This window comes from Aotus nancymaae, unplaced genomic scaffold (genome assembly GCF_030222135.1).
Source record: "Aotus nancymaae isolate 86718 unplaced genomic scaffold, 86718_ANA_hifiasm-v0.15.2.pri h1tg000009l, whole genome shotgun sequence".
NCBI lineage: Eukaryota > Metazoa > Chordata > Mammalia > Primates > Aotidae > Aotus > Aotus nancymaae.
The window spans coordinates 10,749,217-10,765,295 of record NW_026988420.1 but is presented as its reverse complement, the minus strand read 5'-3'; the positions used below and the strand labels follow the sequence as shown (position 1 = coordinate 10,765,295).

Genomic DNA, 16,079 nt, shown 5'->3' with positions numbered 1-16,079 from the left:
ACATAAAGAAGAAACACCGATACAAAATAAATAGCACAAAAAATTGATAGAATTTATTAGCATATTTTAACCCTTGACTGTTTATTTTAAAGTTACCTTTTATGTTAAAAAGATAAGGTAAAAATTACTTGGGTTAGTTTTTCTCTCCTTCGGTGTGATCATGTTATTCATTTGAAACACAGGTTCGTTTTTGTTTGTAATCTTTTAAAAAATTTATTTGTTTGCTTAAGTACATATGTGAAAACAATATGGTTCTAAATTCAGAAAAGTTCAGAACTATTCAAAAAGCTTTACCCAAAGAAGCGTCCCTCCCCCATCTCTTCTACCCTGTCTTTCCCACCCTGTTTCCACTCACCCCCTGTGGATAACCAATCTTTTGATTTCTGGTCTATCTTTTCTGTGTTTCTTTCTCCACAAATGAACAGACACATATGTATTTTCTTATTTCTTCTTCTTTCTTATACAAAAAGTGGTTACAATGGAGGCCACCTTAAATCATTAAATATTATTTAATAACTTTGAATCTCAAAAGGAGGACTTTGAAATCTCAATCATTTTCTCCTTAGAAGTTCATTGCGGGCAGGTTGATTTATTTTGCAAATTTGCCAATCCTGGCTTCAAGAATATTCAGGTGCATTAACCAATGGGAATGTAGGGGAAAAAGGCTCCACCCATTACAGAGGGTAGGATGTGGCCTGATACTGGACAAAATGTTACTTGATGCTACTTTCAAAATGATGGGGAATGGGCCTGGATTTAGTTGATGGCTATTATGGTGATCTTTAAATAAATGAGATTCAAAGTGGCCTCATGTCTTTACTGCTTGAACAACAGTTTCCATGAAATAGTATTCCTGTCTGAGGATGGGCCCATCATTCCATCTGGTCAAGGAAGCATCTTTTTGAACAGAGATCCTGTAATCATCCTTACAAACTGCCCCTCAATATTGGGTTGGATTAGCCAGATTTGAGGAACTCACTTTCTATGTCTTTATCTAAATTTAAAATGTTGAAAAGCCAAAGGCAAGGGAAGACATTTATACTACCACACTGTAGACCTCCCTCAACATGGGCTATGTAATCCATTAGTGAATATTCTATAGTGATTGTTCTGAAACAAACCAGACAAGATCCTACTATATCACTATCCTTTTATTCTTGGCCCTATCTTCCCCAAGGAGTTGCACATTTTCTAGGCAGTCTTAAATTAAGAGCAAGTCTCATCATACTCTTTTTGAGGGTTTAGTTATCAAGCAACAGCCTGACTAAGCCAATGCGTATTTCTCTTTTTGGGATTGGAAATGGAAACTAAGTTGATTGACCCAAAGGAACAAGAGGGAACATGCCGTTATATTTTAACTAGTGTGTAAAGAAGGCTCTTATGCAATTAATGATCTGGGTCTTTCTCTCCAGAGACGCTTGTTGTGCAGAAAATTGCTGTTGGGATGAAGCTTTGCAGCCTTGCGGTCCTTGTAGCCGTTGTTCTCTTCTGTGAGCGGCATGTCTTCGCGTTTCAGAGGTAACCCCATAGAATCCTAGACTGTTTGGGCCACTCTCCTCACCTGCTTTCCTCACATCGCAACAAGTCGGTGCACTGAGCTGGTGGGCAAAATGGTAAACTGTGAAGGCCAGATCTTTCAGAAACTTTCCAAGTTGCCCTGACAAATAAGTAGACTTTAGCACAATAGGCTCTCACTAAGGAGAGGGTCTTTTTTCTTTCCTGGCTCTCGTTTTATTAGTGGGAGAGCCTGGGATGATACGCATATCCAGTGATTATGGAGATTCAATAATTAAATCTTTTATAAAAGTAATTATTAGGCCAGGCCCGGTGGCTCACGCCTGTTATCCCAGCACTTTGGGAGGCCAAGGCGGGTGGATCACAAGGTCAGGAGTTTCAGACTAGCCTGGCCAACATAGTGAAACCCTGTCTCTACTAAAAATACAAAAATTAGCCCCGTGTGGTGGTGTGTGCCTGTAGTCCCAGCTACTCAGGAGGCTGAGGTGGGAAAATCGCTTAAACCCAGGAGGCAGAGGTTGCAGTGAGCTGAGACCACACCATTGCACTCCAGCTTGGGTAACACAGTGAGACTTCATCTAAAAAAAAAAATAGACCAAGTAATTATTTACACTCTAACTTGATATATGATTTGTATTCTTCCTGTTTTCACATAAAAAATACGTTAACTATGGATCATTTATTTTCTTCTTGTACATGGAACATAGGAGGAAGAAGAGGGTGAAAGTGGTAAATAGGAGGTTTGGGTTATGCATGATTATTTAGCATGGAATATGAAAGGAAGAATAGTTGTGTGATAAAGAACTAATATCTAATTATTATTTTGCTTAGTAGATTCCCTGAGGATAAACTATCTAGAAGAACACAAATGAACTCATGCTATAGCATATACAATGCATGGAATGAATAGTTCCAGGGTACATGTAATGTAATTTATTAAGTAGTCAATTTTTATGCTTTCAAACATTTACATTGTTTCCTTTGGAATTATCTTATTTTCCCCCCTTTGTTTGCTTCTGTGATCCCTTTCACCTCCAATTATCTTTGAGACAGAGCCCTCTCCTTATGTTAGTGAATGACAAAGAAAGAAGAGACACGGGGCAAAGGATTATACCAGGGACAGGGAACATTCTACAAAAAAAAAAAATAGTTCATAGTCATAAATAACCATCGGACAACAGTTCAGAAAATAGATCTTGACTTGTGAGCCTGAAGCTGTGTTTGTACATGGTCACTGAACTAATTATAGTTGATTGATCTTCTTTCGTTCGATATGATTGTTGAATGTCGAGCTACAAATTCTATCATAAAATAATGGTTGTTATTTAATTGACATGGGTGTCAAAATTGCTGCAATGATCGGTTACTTATGTCTCTCTCTGTATTTTATCAATGAATCAGATGGTCAGGATTTCTAAGGTTCTTGCTAGTTCTATTAGTCCATAACTTGATGATTGGCTTCAATTAAGGGAAAAGAGAAGAGAAAAATTGGTATCAACATGTCCAACTTGGTTACGGTACACAGTGGTAGTAACATCGACAGTGAGGAGAGAGGGAGGAAACCTCTGCTTATTTAGTGCATGTGTTTGTGCCAGGCACTGGGCTAGTCACTGAGAAATGCTCTCTCTCTAAATGCATAAAATTCTACACTCTAGGAACCTTTACTGACATTTTACAAAGGAGGAAACTGAGCCTCAGGAAGAATGCATCGTTTTCCCAAGATCAAACAGTAAGTGTAGAGCTTGGATTCAAACTCACTTTAGCCTCATTTCAACACTGTGCAATGCACAGCTTGCTTCTAAAAAATTTGGATATAGAGAGCCAGTTTGAAGGGAAGTCAGATTTAGTCACAGGGAGTTGGAGGCAACGGTTGGTTTGGAATGCAGCTTGAAAGAGAGGTTTGGGATTGGAGGTCCAGTCTCAGGGTCCTCACCTACTAGCAGGTCTAATCAGGGCCTCGGCATCAGACCAGCACAAGCATTCTCAGCTGGCTGTTGCAGAGGCTGGTGGGCAGGTGGGCTCACTGCAGACCGCCATCTTGATCATTGAGTGACACAAACTCGTGGATAGGATGATCATTAGCAAAACACACCAAAAGCTTTTGGCACACCTCTTCAAATGAGTATGTGCACAGCAGCTTAGTGACACTAAATATAATGCAAATAAAAGAAATAGCCAAAAATACAATAGTAAAAAAATGAGTGAGAAAATGTCTTCATAGGTGGGTTTTCTTACTATTTGTTGCTTCAGTTTGTTCTCTGAAATCTGACTGATACTTATACTTGAAGAAAGAACGAGAATGTGACTGTATTTTAACCAAAGAGTATCCCATTAAAAATATTTAATAGTTCTGTATACAGGGAGAGTTCCTTTGTAGGGGAGGGGAGGTAGGAGGACCTCAGTATTGCAGACAGATGCATATCTGGATCCCGGTTCCCATCCCTTCACTAGAAATAACATTGCAAATTATTCTTTCTGTGAGTAAAAATAAATTTTTTTTACCAAATGTTTCCAAGCTCTGCTTTTCCAGGAATGGCCTATTCCTGAAGCTAAAGAGGAAATCTAATTTCATTCAGAGCAACAGACTTCGATAAATTATTGCTGAGGGTGAGACTATAAACCCTTCTTTTAAAAAAAGCTAACAGTCTGGCTTTTTCCTAAAGCTGTTGTTTGTTTTTGTTTTTGTCATGATCATTTTCCTAATAACAGTTTTTATTCATGCAGTCTCTTAGTGGCTGATTTGTAGGTTCATTTTGATAAATCTCATCAGTGAAATGCCCTGGAACAACAGCAACAACAAGTTTTAAAGGCATAAATATCATATTCCAAAGGGAAAGGCAGCCAGAAAATCATGACTCCATATTCATTTGCTTTTAAAAGCCAAACTCTATAAAGGGTAAAAGTAAAATGCTAGCAAGAATCTTTTAAACAGAGTCATTAATTGTGTTGTGCAATGATTACCTAAATGCAGCCTGCCAGGCCAGGCTATTTGCAAAGAGGAAGTAAGAGAAAGTAGGAAGAAAAGAAGACTAGGAATTGGAGACTGGAGGAGGGTTGAGGATAAAGGGCTTCTCAATTATTAATAGACCACAGGAAGTGTTCCTTCTGTTGACTTCACATACTATCTGGGTACCTGGAGACCAGTTTATTCTCTTTCACTTAGCTCCTACTGATGTATTGTTTTCATCTCAAAGAACAGGCCACCAGTGGTCTTCAAACACTGTAATGTGTAAAACAAAATCGCAGCCTTGGGCTATGTTCCATCTTCAGAGATCTCTTGCCAGCTTTTTAAATGCAAAATAATCCTTCAGAATGATGACAAGGTGAACCCTCTCCTGTAAACCATAGTAGGAGATACACCCCAATGGACATAATCACCTTCTCAGAAGGGAAGGAACAGAGGAAGTGTTGCATGGCTATTAAAAGCTCCGGATCTGGATTTGAGCCCCAGATCTACTCCTTATCACCCATGCGGCCTTGGGCAATTTGCTTGTCCCCTTTGAGTCTCACTTTACTTTTTGTGTAAAGTGACCTGTTACTTCATTTGTGTTTGTACTTCTCATTCTATTTTTGGTGCAAGGCTGTTCTTCTTTCTCAAGTGGTTATTGTATAAGTGCTATAACTGTATCATTCAGAGATGCAATCAAAGCACAGCTTTAGTTTTTGTCTCCCACAGCCCCATGACATTTTGCATAGTGGGGTTGTCTATCACTGCTCTTGCGTGGAAAGTTAGAAAATGTCAAGGCTTTTTAGCCTCCCCTTAAGTGACAGTCCTTGGGTCCTGTTAAAAATACAAATAGTGGCCGGGTGCGGTGGCTCACACCTGTAATACCAGCACTCTGGGAGGCTGAGGCGGGTGGATCACGAGGTCAAGAGATCGAGACCATCCTGGTCAACATGGTGAAACCCTGTCTCTACTAAAAATACAAAAAATTATCTGGGCATGGTGGCGCGTGCCTGTAATCCCAGCTACTCAGGAGGCTGAGGCAGGAGAATTGCCTGAACCCAGGAGGCAGAGGTTGCGGTGAGCCAAGATCGCACCATTGCACTCCAGCCTGGGTAACAAGAGTGAAACTCCCTCTCAAAAAAAAAAAAAAAAAAAAAATACAAATAGCCTCAATTCAGAAATTAGAATGTCAGCTCCAAACAAGGGATTGTTCAAATATCTCAATCTTTGTTCTTAAGAGAAAAACTTTACATAAATCAAATTTAGCAAAGTTTAATTGAACAAAAGCAATTTGGTAATCAAGTAGCCCTCAAAAATGAAAGTTCATAGAGTTCTGCTCAGCAAGGTGGGCAGGCAGCATTTACAAACAGAAAATGGAAATAAGGTCCAGAAGCAGCTTGATTAGTCACAGGTGAGCAGTTGTCTTATTGGGGATGGGCTGATCAGTTGGCCACGTGGGACTGGGTGTAGCTTGGCTGCTGTAATTGGCTGAGACTCACCTCGTTAGTACAAAAAGAAAAACCTTCTAAGTTAGGTTGCATTTGGTACGTAGAGACTCACATTAGGAGACATCCTCCAACCAAATTTAGTTTAATTTAACATTATTTATAGGAAAACAACTGCCCCACCTCTTCCACACACACTCCTCACTCTTTTTCTTGTTAGTCTTTTTCTGGAGTTATAACTTCTTGGAGTTGTGCGAGTCATCTTTACCGGAGAAGTCTCTGAACCAGGACAGATGCTTGTCTAGGTATTCACTTGAGACTCCATCCTTCACGCTTAGGAGTCTTGCTTCTACCTCCGGGCTCTTGCTGCTGAGAACCTTCCATCCCTTTAGGTGGCCCTACTGGACAGCATCTAACATGAACTGTTTCATTTCATTTTACTTACTACCATCTAGCCAACTAGAGGCAGGTTTAGCTTTCTCAGGAGAAGCCAGGCACCAGTTATTGCGTCTGTAAATTTGAGTAAACATCAACTTCTCTTGTTATCTCCTGGAACTCTCCCTACTAGGTTGAGGTGAAGGGAGTGCACCCCAAAACTTCATCCCTTGGGAGAGTAGTGACTTAAAGAACCATAACAACTTGCTCTGTAAAAAAAAAAAATTCACAAATCTGCTCCCTCTTTCCACTCTGACAGCTTTTTATATAGCCTGTCTACAACTAAGTAAGGGGAAGCAGCATCATGAAACCAGTTTCCAAAAATAGAGTGATCTGACTGACCCTCATACTGTTAATTCTGTTGTGTTAGCACTTGGCTCAAATTCTGTATAAGAGTCCGTTCGCTACAAGTTGAACTTGGACATATCAATATATTTTATGGTGAAATTTTAACTTCACAATTTTGCTCCTCAATATTTCCTAACTTATTTTTTGCATTTCCTTAATTCTTTCTTCTTAAGAAAGAAGCGCATTTGGATAACACCTTTTTACCATCCTATTTTCTTTCTTCTTTCTCTGCTTGTTCACTCATTGTACTTTTCTCCTCCTTTAATACATTAGGCTTTTAAAAAATTTAATACTGTTCACTCAGCATTTTTTGTTCATTATTTTCTTCCTTTTTTTTTTCAGACCTAGTCACACTCTGTTGCCAGGTTGGAATCTAGGGGCATGATCTCGGCTCACTGTAACCTCCACCTCCCAGGTTCAAGCAATTCTCGTGCTTCAGCCTCCCGAGTAGCTGGGACTACAGGCGTGAGCTACCACACCAACATAATTTTTGTATTTTTAGTAGAGATGGGGTTTTACCGTGTTGGCCAGGCTGGTCCTGAACTCCTGGCCTCAGATGATCCACCCACCTCGGCCTCCCAAAGTGCTGGGATTACAGGTGTGAGCCACCATGCCCAGCCCATTATTTTCAACATAATAGATTCTCTACCATATTGCCTTGTGAGTATTAAATAAGAATATCTGTAAAGCACTTAACACAATATCCGAGATAGTAAATATCAGCAAAAAAGAAGAAAAGTCCCCACAAACATCTTATCTTCTAGTCAACTCAAGACTTTCTCTGCATGGACTTGAAATTCAGCTTCTGTTTAGATAATGGAGAGCTCATTGCTTAATAAGGTGTCCTATCTCATTATTAGCCCAAATTGTTAGGAAGTTCACACTGAAATTATAGTGATTTAATGATATGAACCTCTACTTCTCTATACTTTATATGAAAACGAAGCTTTGAGTTTGCCACTTCTTTTGTTAAAACTCCCCAAATCGTGCCCAACCAACTTGTAAGTAACGGTCACAATCTTGACCCCAGCATTTAATACCCTTAGCAATCAGGTCCTACCTTGCCATTCATCCTGGCTTTATTTCCTGGTATATCTCTACATAGGCCCCATATTTCTGCCCACTTGGATCACTTCCCCTTCCTTGAGCTCTGATTTTACTTTTCTACTTGTGCACCTGCACTTATGATGTTTCATCTCCAATTCATTTAGCAAAATTTTGCCTGTGTTAGTCATAGGCCCTCTCATTCCTCCTTCACCTGTCGAATCCTACTGTCTCAGAAGTCCAGCTCAGAATGTCTCTGTTCTCTGACTACCTAAGCCAAAAATGATATCTGACTTTGCATTCCTGTAGCAGAATATTTATACCACTCGTATTGCACTTTTAGTGTTTATCTCACAGAATAGGCATTTGTATCGGTTGCAGGTTAGTTTCCCCAGGAAACAGACTCTGAGATAAAGATTCGCATGGAGGAAGTTTGCTGGAAAGTAGTCTCAGGATCAACATCTGTGGAGGAATGAAGGAAGGAGACTTGGGCAGAGGAGAAATTGAACTGAGATGCAGTCACAACTATGGCCTCAACTGTTCCTACAGGGAGCCTTGAGGCTGGATTGGCCTGGTAAAGGTGTCCTAAATTGAGGCAAGCAGGCATGCCTTTGTGACCCCTGTTTATTAGTCACTGGGTGTGGATTGTACCTGGGAGGAGGTACCATGCTGGGCAACGCAGCTGTCTTCAGGCAAGGGCAAGTCCTAGAAAGAGGCTCAGCTGAGAATGCCAGCTGCCAGCCCTCTCAGAAGCGGAGGAAATGAAGAAGCTGAGGAAATGAGAGTTCATTCCTGATGGAGATCTAGGCAGCAAAACATGGGATACTACTACAGTCCAACTCTTTGCATCACTGAGATCAATTTTCTTCATAAAATAAACTTTGAGATCAACTCTTCTGGGATTCTGCTTTGGTCTCTCTTCCTAAAGGAAACATACAGGAGGAACATTAGTGAAATGAACTACAACCTTCACAGCTATAGCTAGTCTTGAGACTGTAACCAATACTTGTCATTCCTCTTCTCCCCTACCCATGCTGTTTTCCCCTCTCCCTTTGCCAGCACCTGTTCTAATCTAGGTGGTTTACCTGGTGAGACAACCCAGACCTTCAACCCTCAAGGATCTGAGTCTTAGTCACTGGGCCCTCTTAGGCCATGGCTGCTGCAATTGTCTGTATACATCAAATTTGGACAAAGGAATATTACAGAATGCCTAAGACAGATGCCAAACATATTCTTCCCTGCCACATTCAGTATGTAGGTGCAGCCCTCAATGTCCTTCTGATTATTGGAGTCAATTACCCTTCCCGAATGGTAACACCTCTCCTTCCTGATAATCGATCAGCCTGAGGAAACTGAAATGCCTGGACAGCAACAACAGCTTTCAGTTTAAAGGAACTCTTCCTATGCTCTCTAGAAACCAGAACTTTTAAAGGTACAGAGTCCATATTTTTAGATTTAAAGTACTAATTCTCCAAGTGGGTTACTTGAAGTGATGGTAAATGGAAACACTCCAACTTGGTTCCTGGAACCATGTATACTACCTAATAGGGACACAGCACCATATGAGTATTGATTTAAAGCGTATACTGGAGGATGTTGCCTTTCAAGTTAGCACCTCAATTGATCCTTCAACAAACCATTTTTATTGCAGTATCAGGCTAGAAGCAACTAGGTGTTGTGGTAGGTGAGAGGCTAAGTGGATTCCATGGTAACAGACCCATTTCTGCAACTCCCTTGTTGTAAAGTGGAGCCCATGATCTGATAGGATGTTATGTGAGATCTTGTATCAGTGGGTCAAACACTCTGTAAGCCCTTGTATCATGATGCTTGCCTGAGGCCCTGCAGGTGGGACAGACAAACCTATACCCAGAGTGGAAGAGGACAGATGCAGTCAACTTGCCACCAAGTGATTGGCTGGTCTCTTTGAGGAATGGTGCTGATTCCGGGGCTTAACTTTGGTCTTTGTTACTAGCAAGTCAGACATGGGGCAGCAGCAGTAGCTTCATCAGCCTTGATGAGAGGAGCCTGTGCTGCTGGACCCATGCACACTTTATCTCTGCCATCAGGCTAGTCTGTTCACGTGCCCTTTTTGCCAGCATTGCAATGGCTGTTGACACAGGCTGACTGACATTAACTGGCTGAGTCATTTTGTTTATGCAATTAATGTCTATTCTGTTGTGGGTGTGCCTGGTTAGGTGTTAATATGTGATATGAAGATCTTTACACTTTCTGCCTACTCCCATAGTTCCATCCATATCCCCCTTTCTCCAATCTCTGTCTCCAATCTGTCAATATTTCTTCTTCCAGGTTCTTGAGGGGTTTTCCAGTCATGTCACTTGCCACTATCCATGAATTCCTGCATAGTCTAACATTGGAAATCATCTTTTCCACACAAGGTATATATGAGATGCAACACTGAAGCTCTGCCTACTTAGGAAGATTTCCCTTACTGCTCTCTTTCAGTCACCCCTGAGTGAGTCCATAGTGCAGCCTCACTTTACTTTTTTTTTTTTCTTGAGACAGAGTCTCCCTCTGTCATCCATGCTGGAGTGCAGTAATGTGATCTCAGCACACTGCAACCTCTGCCTCCCAGGTTCAAGCAATTCTCCTGCCTCAGCCTCTCAAGTAGCCAGGATTACAGGCGCCTGCCACCATGCTTGGCTAATTTTTTGTATTTTTAGTAGAGATGAGGTTTCACCATGTTGGCCAGGCTGGTCTTGAACTCCTGACTTCAGGTGACCCACCCGCCTCAGCTTCTCAAAGTACTGGGATTACAGACGTGAGCCACCGCACCTGGCCCACTTCATTTTTTACTTGCACCCATGCACTATCAGCTTGACCATCCACGTATCAGACTTCCTCTTCCTACTTGTGTCAGTTATGATCCTCTGAGAAGCAGACACCAAGATGAGATTAGCTGTGCAAGAGGTGTGTTGGGGAAAATGCTTAGGCACAAGAAATGGGGAGAGGGCTGGCAGAGGCTGGGAGAACCACGAGACTGCAATGCAAGCCTAACCCCTGTAGAGGAGAGAGGAAAGGAAGGAAGGGGGTAGGGAACATCTCAGGTCGTAGTGCAGTTCTAAGAAAGTTTTGGCAAAGGCAATAAAGAGTCCTGGCTGGGTGCGGTGGCTCACGCCTGTAATCCCAGCACTTCAAGAGGCCAAGATGAGTGGATCACCTGAGGTCTGGAGTTCCAGATCAGTCTGACCAACATGGTGAAACTCTATTTCTACTAAAAATACAAAAATTAGCCAGGCGTGGTGGTGAGCACCCATAATCTCAGCTACTCTGGAGTCTGAGGCAGGAAAATAGCTTGAACCCAGGAGGCGGAGGTTGCAGTGAGCTGAGATCATGCCATTGCACTCCAGCCTGGGTGATAAGAGTGAAATTTGTCTCAAAAAAAAAAAAAAAAAGAGTCCTATAGCCAAAGTCATGCATCAGAAGAGTTTCCAGTTTTGTCGAAAGAGCCTGCCTTAGTATCCCCACCATACTCAGTTATTAGCTGCAAGCAGCCAGTGGGAGATGTGGTATTAGCACTAACACAGGGACAGATTTCAGAGCACAGGAGTTGGGGGCTTCTATCAGTACACATCTTGCAGCTGGAGAGTGAGAAAGTTAATTAAAGCTGAGGCAAGACTGTAAATATACCCTGGTGTCTGTCCCAAGTGGGTGTTAACTATTCTGATGCTTTTTCTGACTGGCACATCCAGCGCAATAGCTGAATGCTACATGCCTGAGACTCTACCCCGGCAAAGATGCCACAGCAAGCACTGTGGCTGCAATTGCGATTCTTGCTTGATTGAGTTTGATTGTTCGCTGTTGTTTTCCAGGATCCATCTGGTTTTTGTGGGATCCAGATGGCAAATTAAATATGGATTTGATGGGATCTACCATCCCTGCATCTTTTAGCTCTTTAAGGGTGGTACTGATATTTGTCATTTCCCCCCAAAGATGAATTTTATTTTTTAAATTTTGGTATCTTGGCTGGGAGGTTGGGAAATTTCAGAGGTTTCCTTTTGGCTTTTCCCACTATGATAGCTTTTGTCTTACACTCAAAGGAACAATGTGGAGGTTCTGCCAACTACCTAGTATGTTCATGGCAGTTATACATTTGGGAACCAGGAAAATAATCATGGGGGAATCCATTGACATGGTGCACCCGCTATGAGCTAGACTTAGGCTAGGACTCCAGATACCCAGGTTTCAAAATCAACTTGGATATTGACCTTGCATCCAACAGACCTGAAAATGTTTCAGTATTACACTTTCCCCAGTGTGCAGACTTACCTGAGGAAATTTCCACAGGTCTCTTTGGGAAAGTCATGATCTTTATAGATTCTTTTTTTTATACTGTTGTAGGGGCTTTCCTTGTGGGGACCTGACTCCTTCAGGCAAGAAATTCTGGGTCTAAGAACAGCTCAGATCTGGAAAAGGGCAATGGATTATGACTTTGGATTGGGATAGTTGTCCTTAGCCTCTCTCATTATCCATCCTTGATCTATTTTTATTGTAAAGATTGAGCAATCCTTTTGTTGGCTACTCCTCTATCTTCCCCTAAGAACTTTGTGTTCTCTTAACCAACTCCACAATTTTCTGAAGGTCATGGTTCTCTAGCTTCCTCTCTGACCTTACTGCTCCTTGTAATAATTTGCCCAACTTATTAGTGGTAGTTAAGCCCTCCCACCTGGCTTCTCTATATGGGGATCTTAGCATCCCCATTTCTATCAGAGCTCAGTTCTGTAATGGCATGTCCTATAGCTAGCCCTCAAGATCTGTTCCCACCTCCCCTCCTGGCCTCCAAGCCAATAACTAGGGTAGTCACAACATAAGCCGGCTGTGGAAGTGCTGGGCATGTTAACAGAGGAAAAGGACTATACCCCAAAGGAGGTGCACTCACCCATGCTACAGAATTTAACATTCTAGTTAGTTCCTTGGGAGGTGGTACAAACATGCTGCTAGGATGGTTTTTGGAAGCTTGGAAAAAGCATGGCCTGCCCCAAGTGAACTAGAAATGTCAGAGCAAATGTGGCAGATGGTGAACAAAGAGATGGAGCACACTAGAATAAAAATGCTATGTGAGGCTAGAAACCCCACTGGGTGACTATGCTCCTCTCAGGGCCCATTCTGTTTATAAAAACGATAAGGAATGTGCGAGTGAGATGAGAGGGTTACCAGCATCACTGAGAAGCTTGGTAGTGGCTTTTTTACAGTCAAAGGAGATTTTTCTTTTAATTTCATTTTTTTTTTTTTTTTTTTTTGAGACGGAGTTTCGCTCTTTTTACCCAGGCTGGAGTGCAATGGCGCGATCTCGGCTCACTGCAACCTCTGCCTCCTGGGTTCAGGCAATTCTCCTGCCTCAGCCTCCTGAGTGGCTGGGATTACAGGCACGCACCACCATGCTCAGCTAATTTTTTTGTATTTTTAGTAGAGACGGGGTTTCACCATGTTGACCAGGATGGTCTCGATCTCTTGACCTCATGATCCACCCGCCTCAGCCTCCCAATCATTTTCTTGAATAAATACAAGAATAAGAGTTATTTTGGGTTTAAAAAGTAAATAATACAGAAAAGCATAAAATTAGGGAGAAAAACACTGAAATTTCACCATTCTGGGAAAATATACACATTTTCGAGATCATCCTTTCATACGTTCTCTATGCAGTTATACATCCCTCTGTATAATTGTGCATTAGTTGAATGTCCTATCTCTTACTGGCACTAGAGAAATCTTTCTTTTAAAAAGAATGTCATTTGTACCTCCCCCACCACTTACCCAATCCTTCAATTGCCATTTTTCACCCTCCAAATCACTGCTAACAATGTATTGCTTATTTATGTATAACTCTCCTGCTTTTAACACATACGATTTTTCATCTTTCCAACTTATTTTGTTACAAAAATAAGATCATATTTCATAAAGTTCTCCACATCTTGCCTCTCTCCCTTAATATGTCATATAAAGCCCCCAAGTTAACTGTTATAAATCAAACTCATTTTTTATAATGACCGAAAAGCATTCTAGAATGTGGAGACACAACCAACATTAAGCAATTCTGCTACTGCTAAGAAATCACATGGTTTTTGGGTTTTGGTACTATGAATAATGCCATAATAAATATCCTTGAATATATGTCTTTCATCACTGGTTTAATAGTTTATGCTAAAGTTGTATCAGAGATTGACATAAAATTTGTCCATCTATGATTTCTATGAGTTACTTTTCCCCTCTTCTGATAATCAAGTCTCCATAGGCTTATTGCCAGAATTCAGAATCGTTTACTCAGGATTTCCAAAATAAAACCACCTTCCCCCCTTGTTAAAGTTATTCTTGCCAGGCTCAGTGGTTCACACCTGTAATCTCAGCATTTTGGGAGGCTGAGGTGGGTAGACTGCCTGACAGGAGTTCAAGACCAGCCCAGGTCATATGGTGAAACCCCGTCTCTAGTAAAAATACAAAAATTAACTGGACCTGGTGGCGCACACCTGTAATCCCAGCTACTTGGGAGGCTGAAGCAGGAAAATTGCTTGGACCTGGGAGGCAGAGGCTGCAGTGAGCTGAGATTGCACCACTGCACTCCAGCCTGGGTGACAGAGCAAGACTTTAACTCAAAAACAAAGCAAACAAAAACAAAAAACAAATAAAGTTATCCTTATAAATCACAACTCAAATGTTACCTTTCTAACTCATAATTGCCTACCAGATGAAGTCCAAATTTCTCAGCATGCATTCAAGACCTTCTCTAGGGGAGGACAAATATAACTTCCCACACTCATTTCTGTTTAGCTCCCGTTCTTCTCTTGCTTTAACACCTGTATCCTATATTTGCCAACAATGAACAAGGGCCATTTTCCCAGCAATGCCCTTTGCCTCTTGCTGTTGTGCTTTTACCTGCTCTTAGACCTTCTTACGCACCCAGACATCCCTTCTATGAAGCCTTTGCTAATGACAACAAACAGAAGTTATCATAACCTCTTTTGTGCTTCCAGAGCTCTTGGTACACGGTTTTCTTAAGTAAGATGCCTTATTTGAAGTAGTCTTAGTTTACAGAAAAGCTGCCAGTATAATACAACTGTATACCCCTCACCCAGTATACATGATATATTTATAAAAACTGAGAAATCAACATTGTTATATTACTATTAACTAAACTCCAGAGGTTTCTGGATTTCGCCAGTTTTCACACTGATGCCCTTTTTCTGTTCCGAGGTCTAATCCAGGACACCATGTTGCATTTAGTCATCATGTTGCTGTTGTCCAATGTCTTGAGTGCTGTTGTTCAATACATTTTGTCCAGATTTTTAGTTATTTCATAAAGGAGGGTGTAACTGGAAGCAAAGTCTAAGATTAGTTTCAAATAAAGCAAGAGGAAAGTGTTTCTGATTTAAAATATATTCATCGTCATATTTCAAAGTCAATATTTGTTTGAAAATAAAAGAAAAATCTTGTTCAGTTAAAAAAAGCTGGGTTCGGGGTTCCCAGCTGGCAAATGCCACAAAATAGCTTAATTTTAATTTAAATAAATTAGTTCTTGTGAGGTTACTCAGTGGTATACTGGAAACCTAAGAATGCCATTGCTGTTAATAGATTACACAATTCCTCACCTCACTGCTTCCTTTCTCTCCTTAACCCTTACCTATAAAACTGGATGGAGAGCTGCAGATATGAGGACATTTTCTAAGGAATTCTTCTTTTCTAAGTGGTATGTGAAAATAAAGTAAATTCATGTTGAGTCACATTAATCTATTTCCTTGGCTGTGTAAGAATCACTGAGACTTCCTCACAACCTTTGCAAGAGTTGCAAGGTAGAAAGAAATATGACAAAGCAAAAGTGAGAAAACAACCCAAATGTCTGCTTTTTAAACAATCTATTAATATTATTCACCACATTAAGAGATGAAGCCAGAAAACCCACATGCTGAACTTATAGAAAATGTGCAAAATCCACACCCATTCATCATAAAAAGTCATAACAAAGAGCAAGGAGTTTTTTTTAAAGTGATAAAAGGCATCTACCAAAAATCTACAGCAAGCATTCTAATGGTAAAATGCTAGGAGGTTTTTCTTAAAAATTATGAATCATGCATTTTATCACCACTTCTATTCAATGTTGTACTGAAGTCCTAGGCAACACAGCAAGATAAGAAGGAGGGGGAAAAAGGGCTCTATAAGCATTGAAATTAAAGAAGCAGAATGTATTAGAAGTATATTAAGCACATTAAAAGTAATGGCGAAAACCGCAATTACTTTTGCACCAACCTAATAGTATTTGCAGGTGTAATGATTACTTGCAAAGAGAAAAATCCCCCCAAATACCTACATTAAAATTATCAAAACTACCAAGGGAG

At 40.9% G+C, this 16,079-nt stretch overlaps 1 protein-coding gene and 1 long non-coding RNA gene across 4 annotated transcripts in view; one reads left to right on the top strand and one right to left on the bottom strand.

Moving 5' to 3' along the window:
- Nucleotides 1-582: 582 nt before the first annotated feature.
- Nucleotides 583-16,079, bottom strand: part of LOC105725939 (uncharacterized) — a 58,929-nt gene continuing 43,432 nt past the window's right edge. Inside the window, exon 3 of one of the 2 annotated variants that reach the window (XR_010341638.1) lies at nt 583-1,598. This is a non-coding gene — a long non-coding RNA (uncharacterized LOC105725939). Of the gene's footprint in view, nt 1,599-6,036; nt 8,657-16,079 lie in introns of those variants that run through there. The other variant, XR_001109401.2, reaches the window with a different exon arrangement.
- CPB2 (carboxypeptidase B2) overlaps nt 1,405-16,079 on the top strand; it is a 58,019-nt gene continuing 43,344 nt past the window's right edge. The window contains exon 1 of one of the 2 annotated variants that reach the window (XM_012465170.3): nt 1,405-1,518. In XM_012465170.3, coding sequence (XP_012320593.1) covers nt 1,445-1,518 — 74 coding nt within the window. In that variant the 5' untranslated portion in view covers nt 1,405-1,444. The remainder of the gene's footprint in view (nt 1,519-16,079) is intronic. The other variant, XM_012465169.3, reaches the window with a different exon arrangement.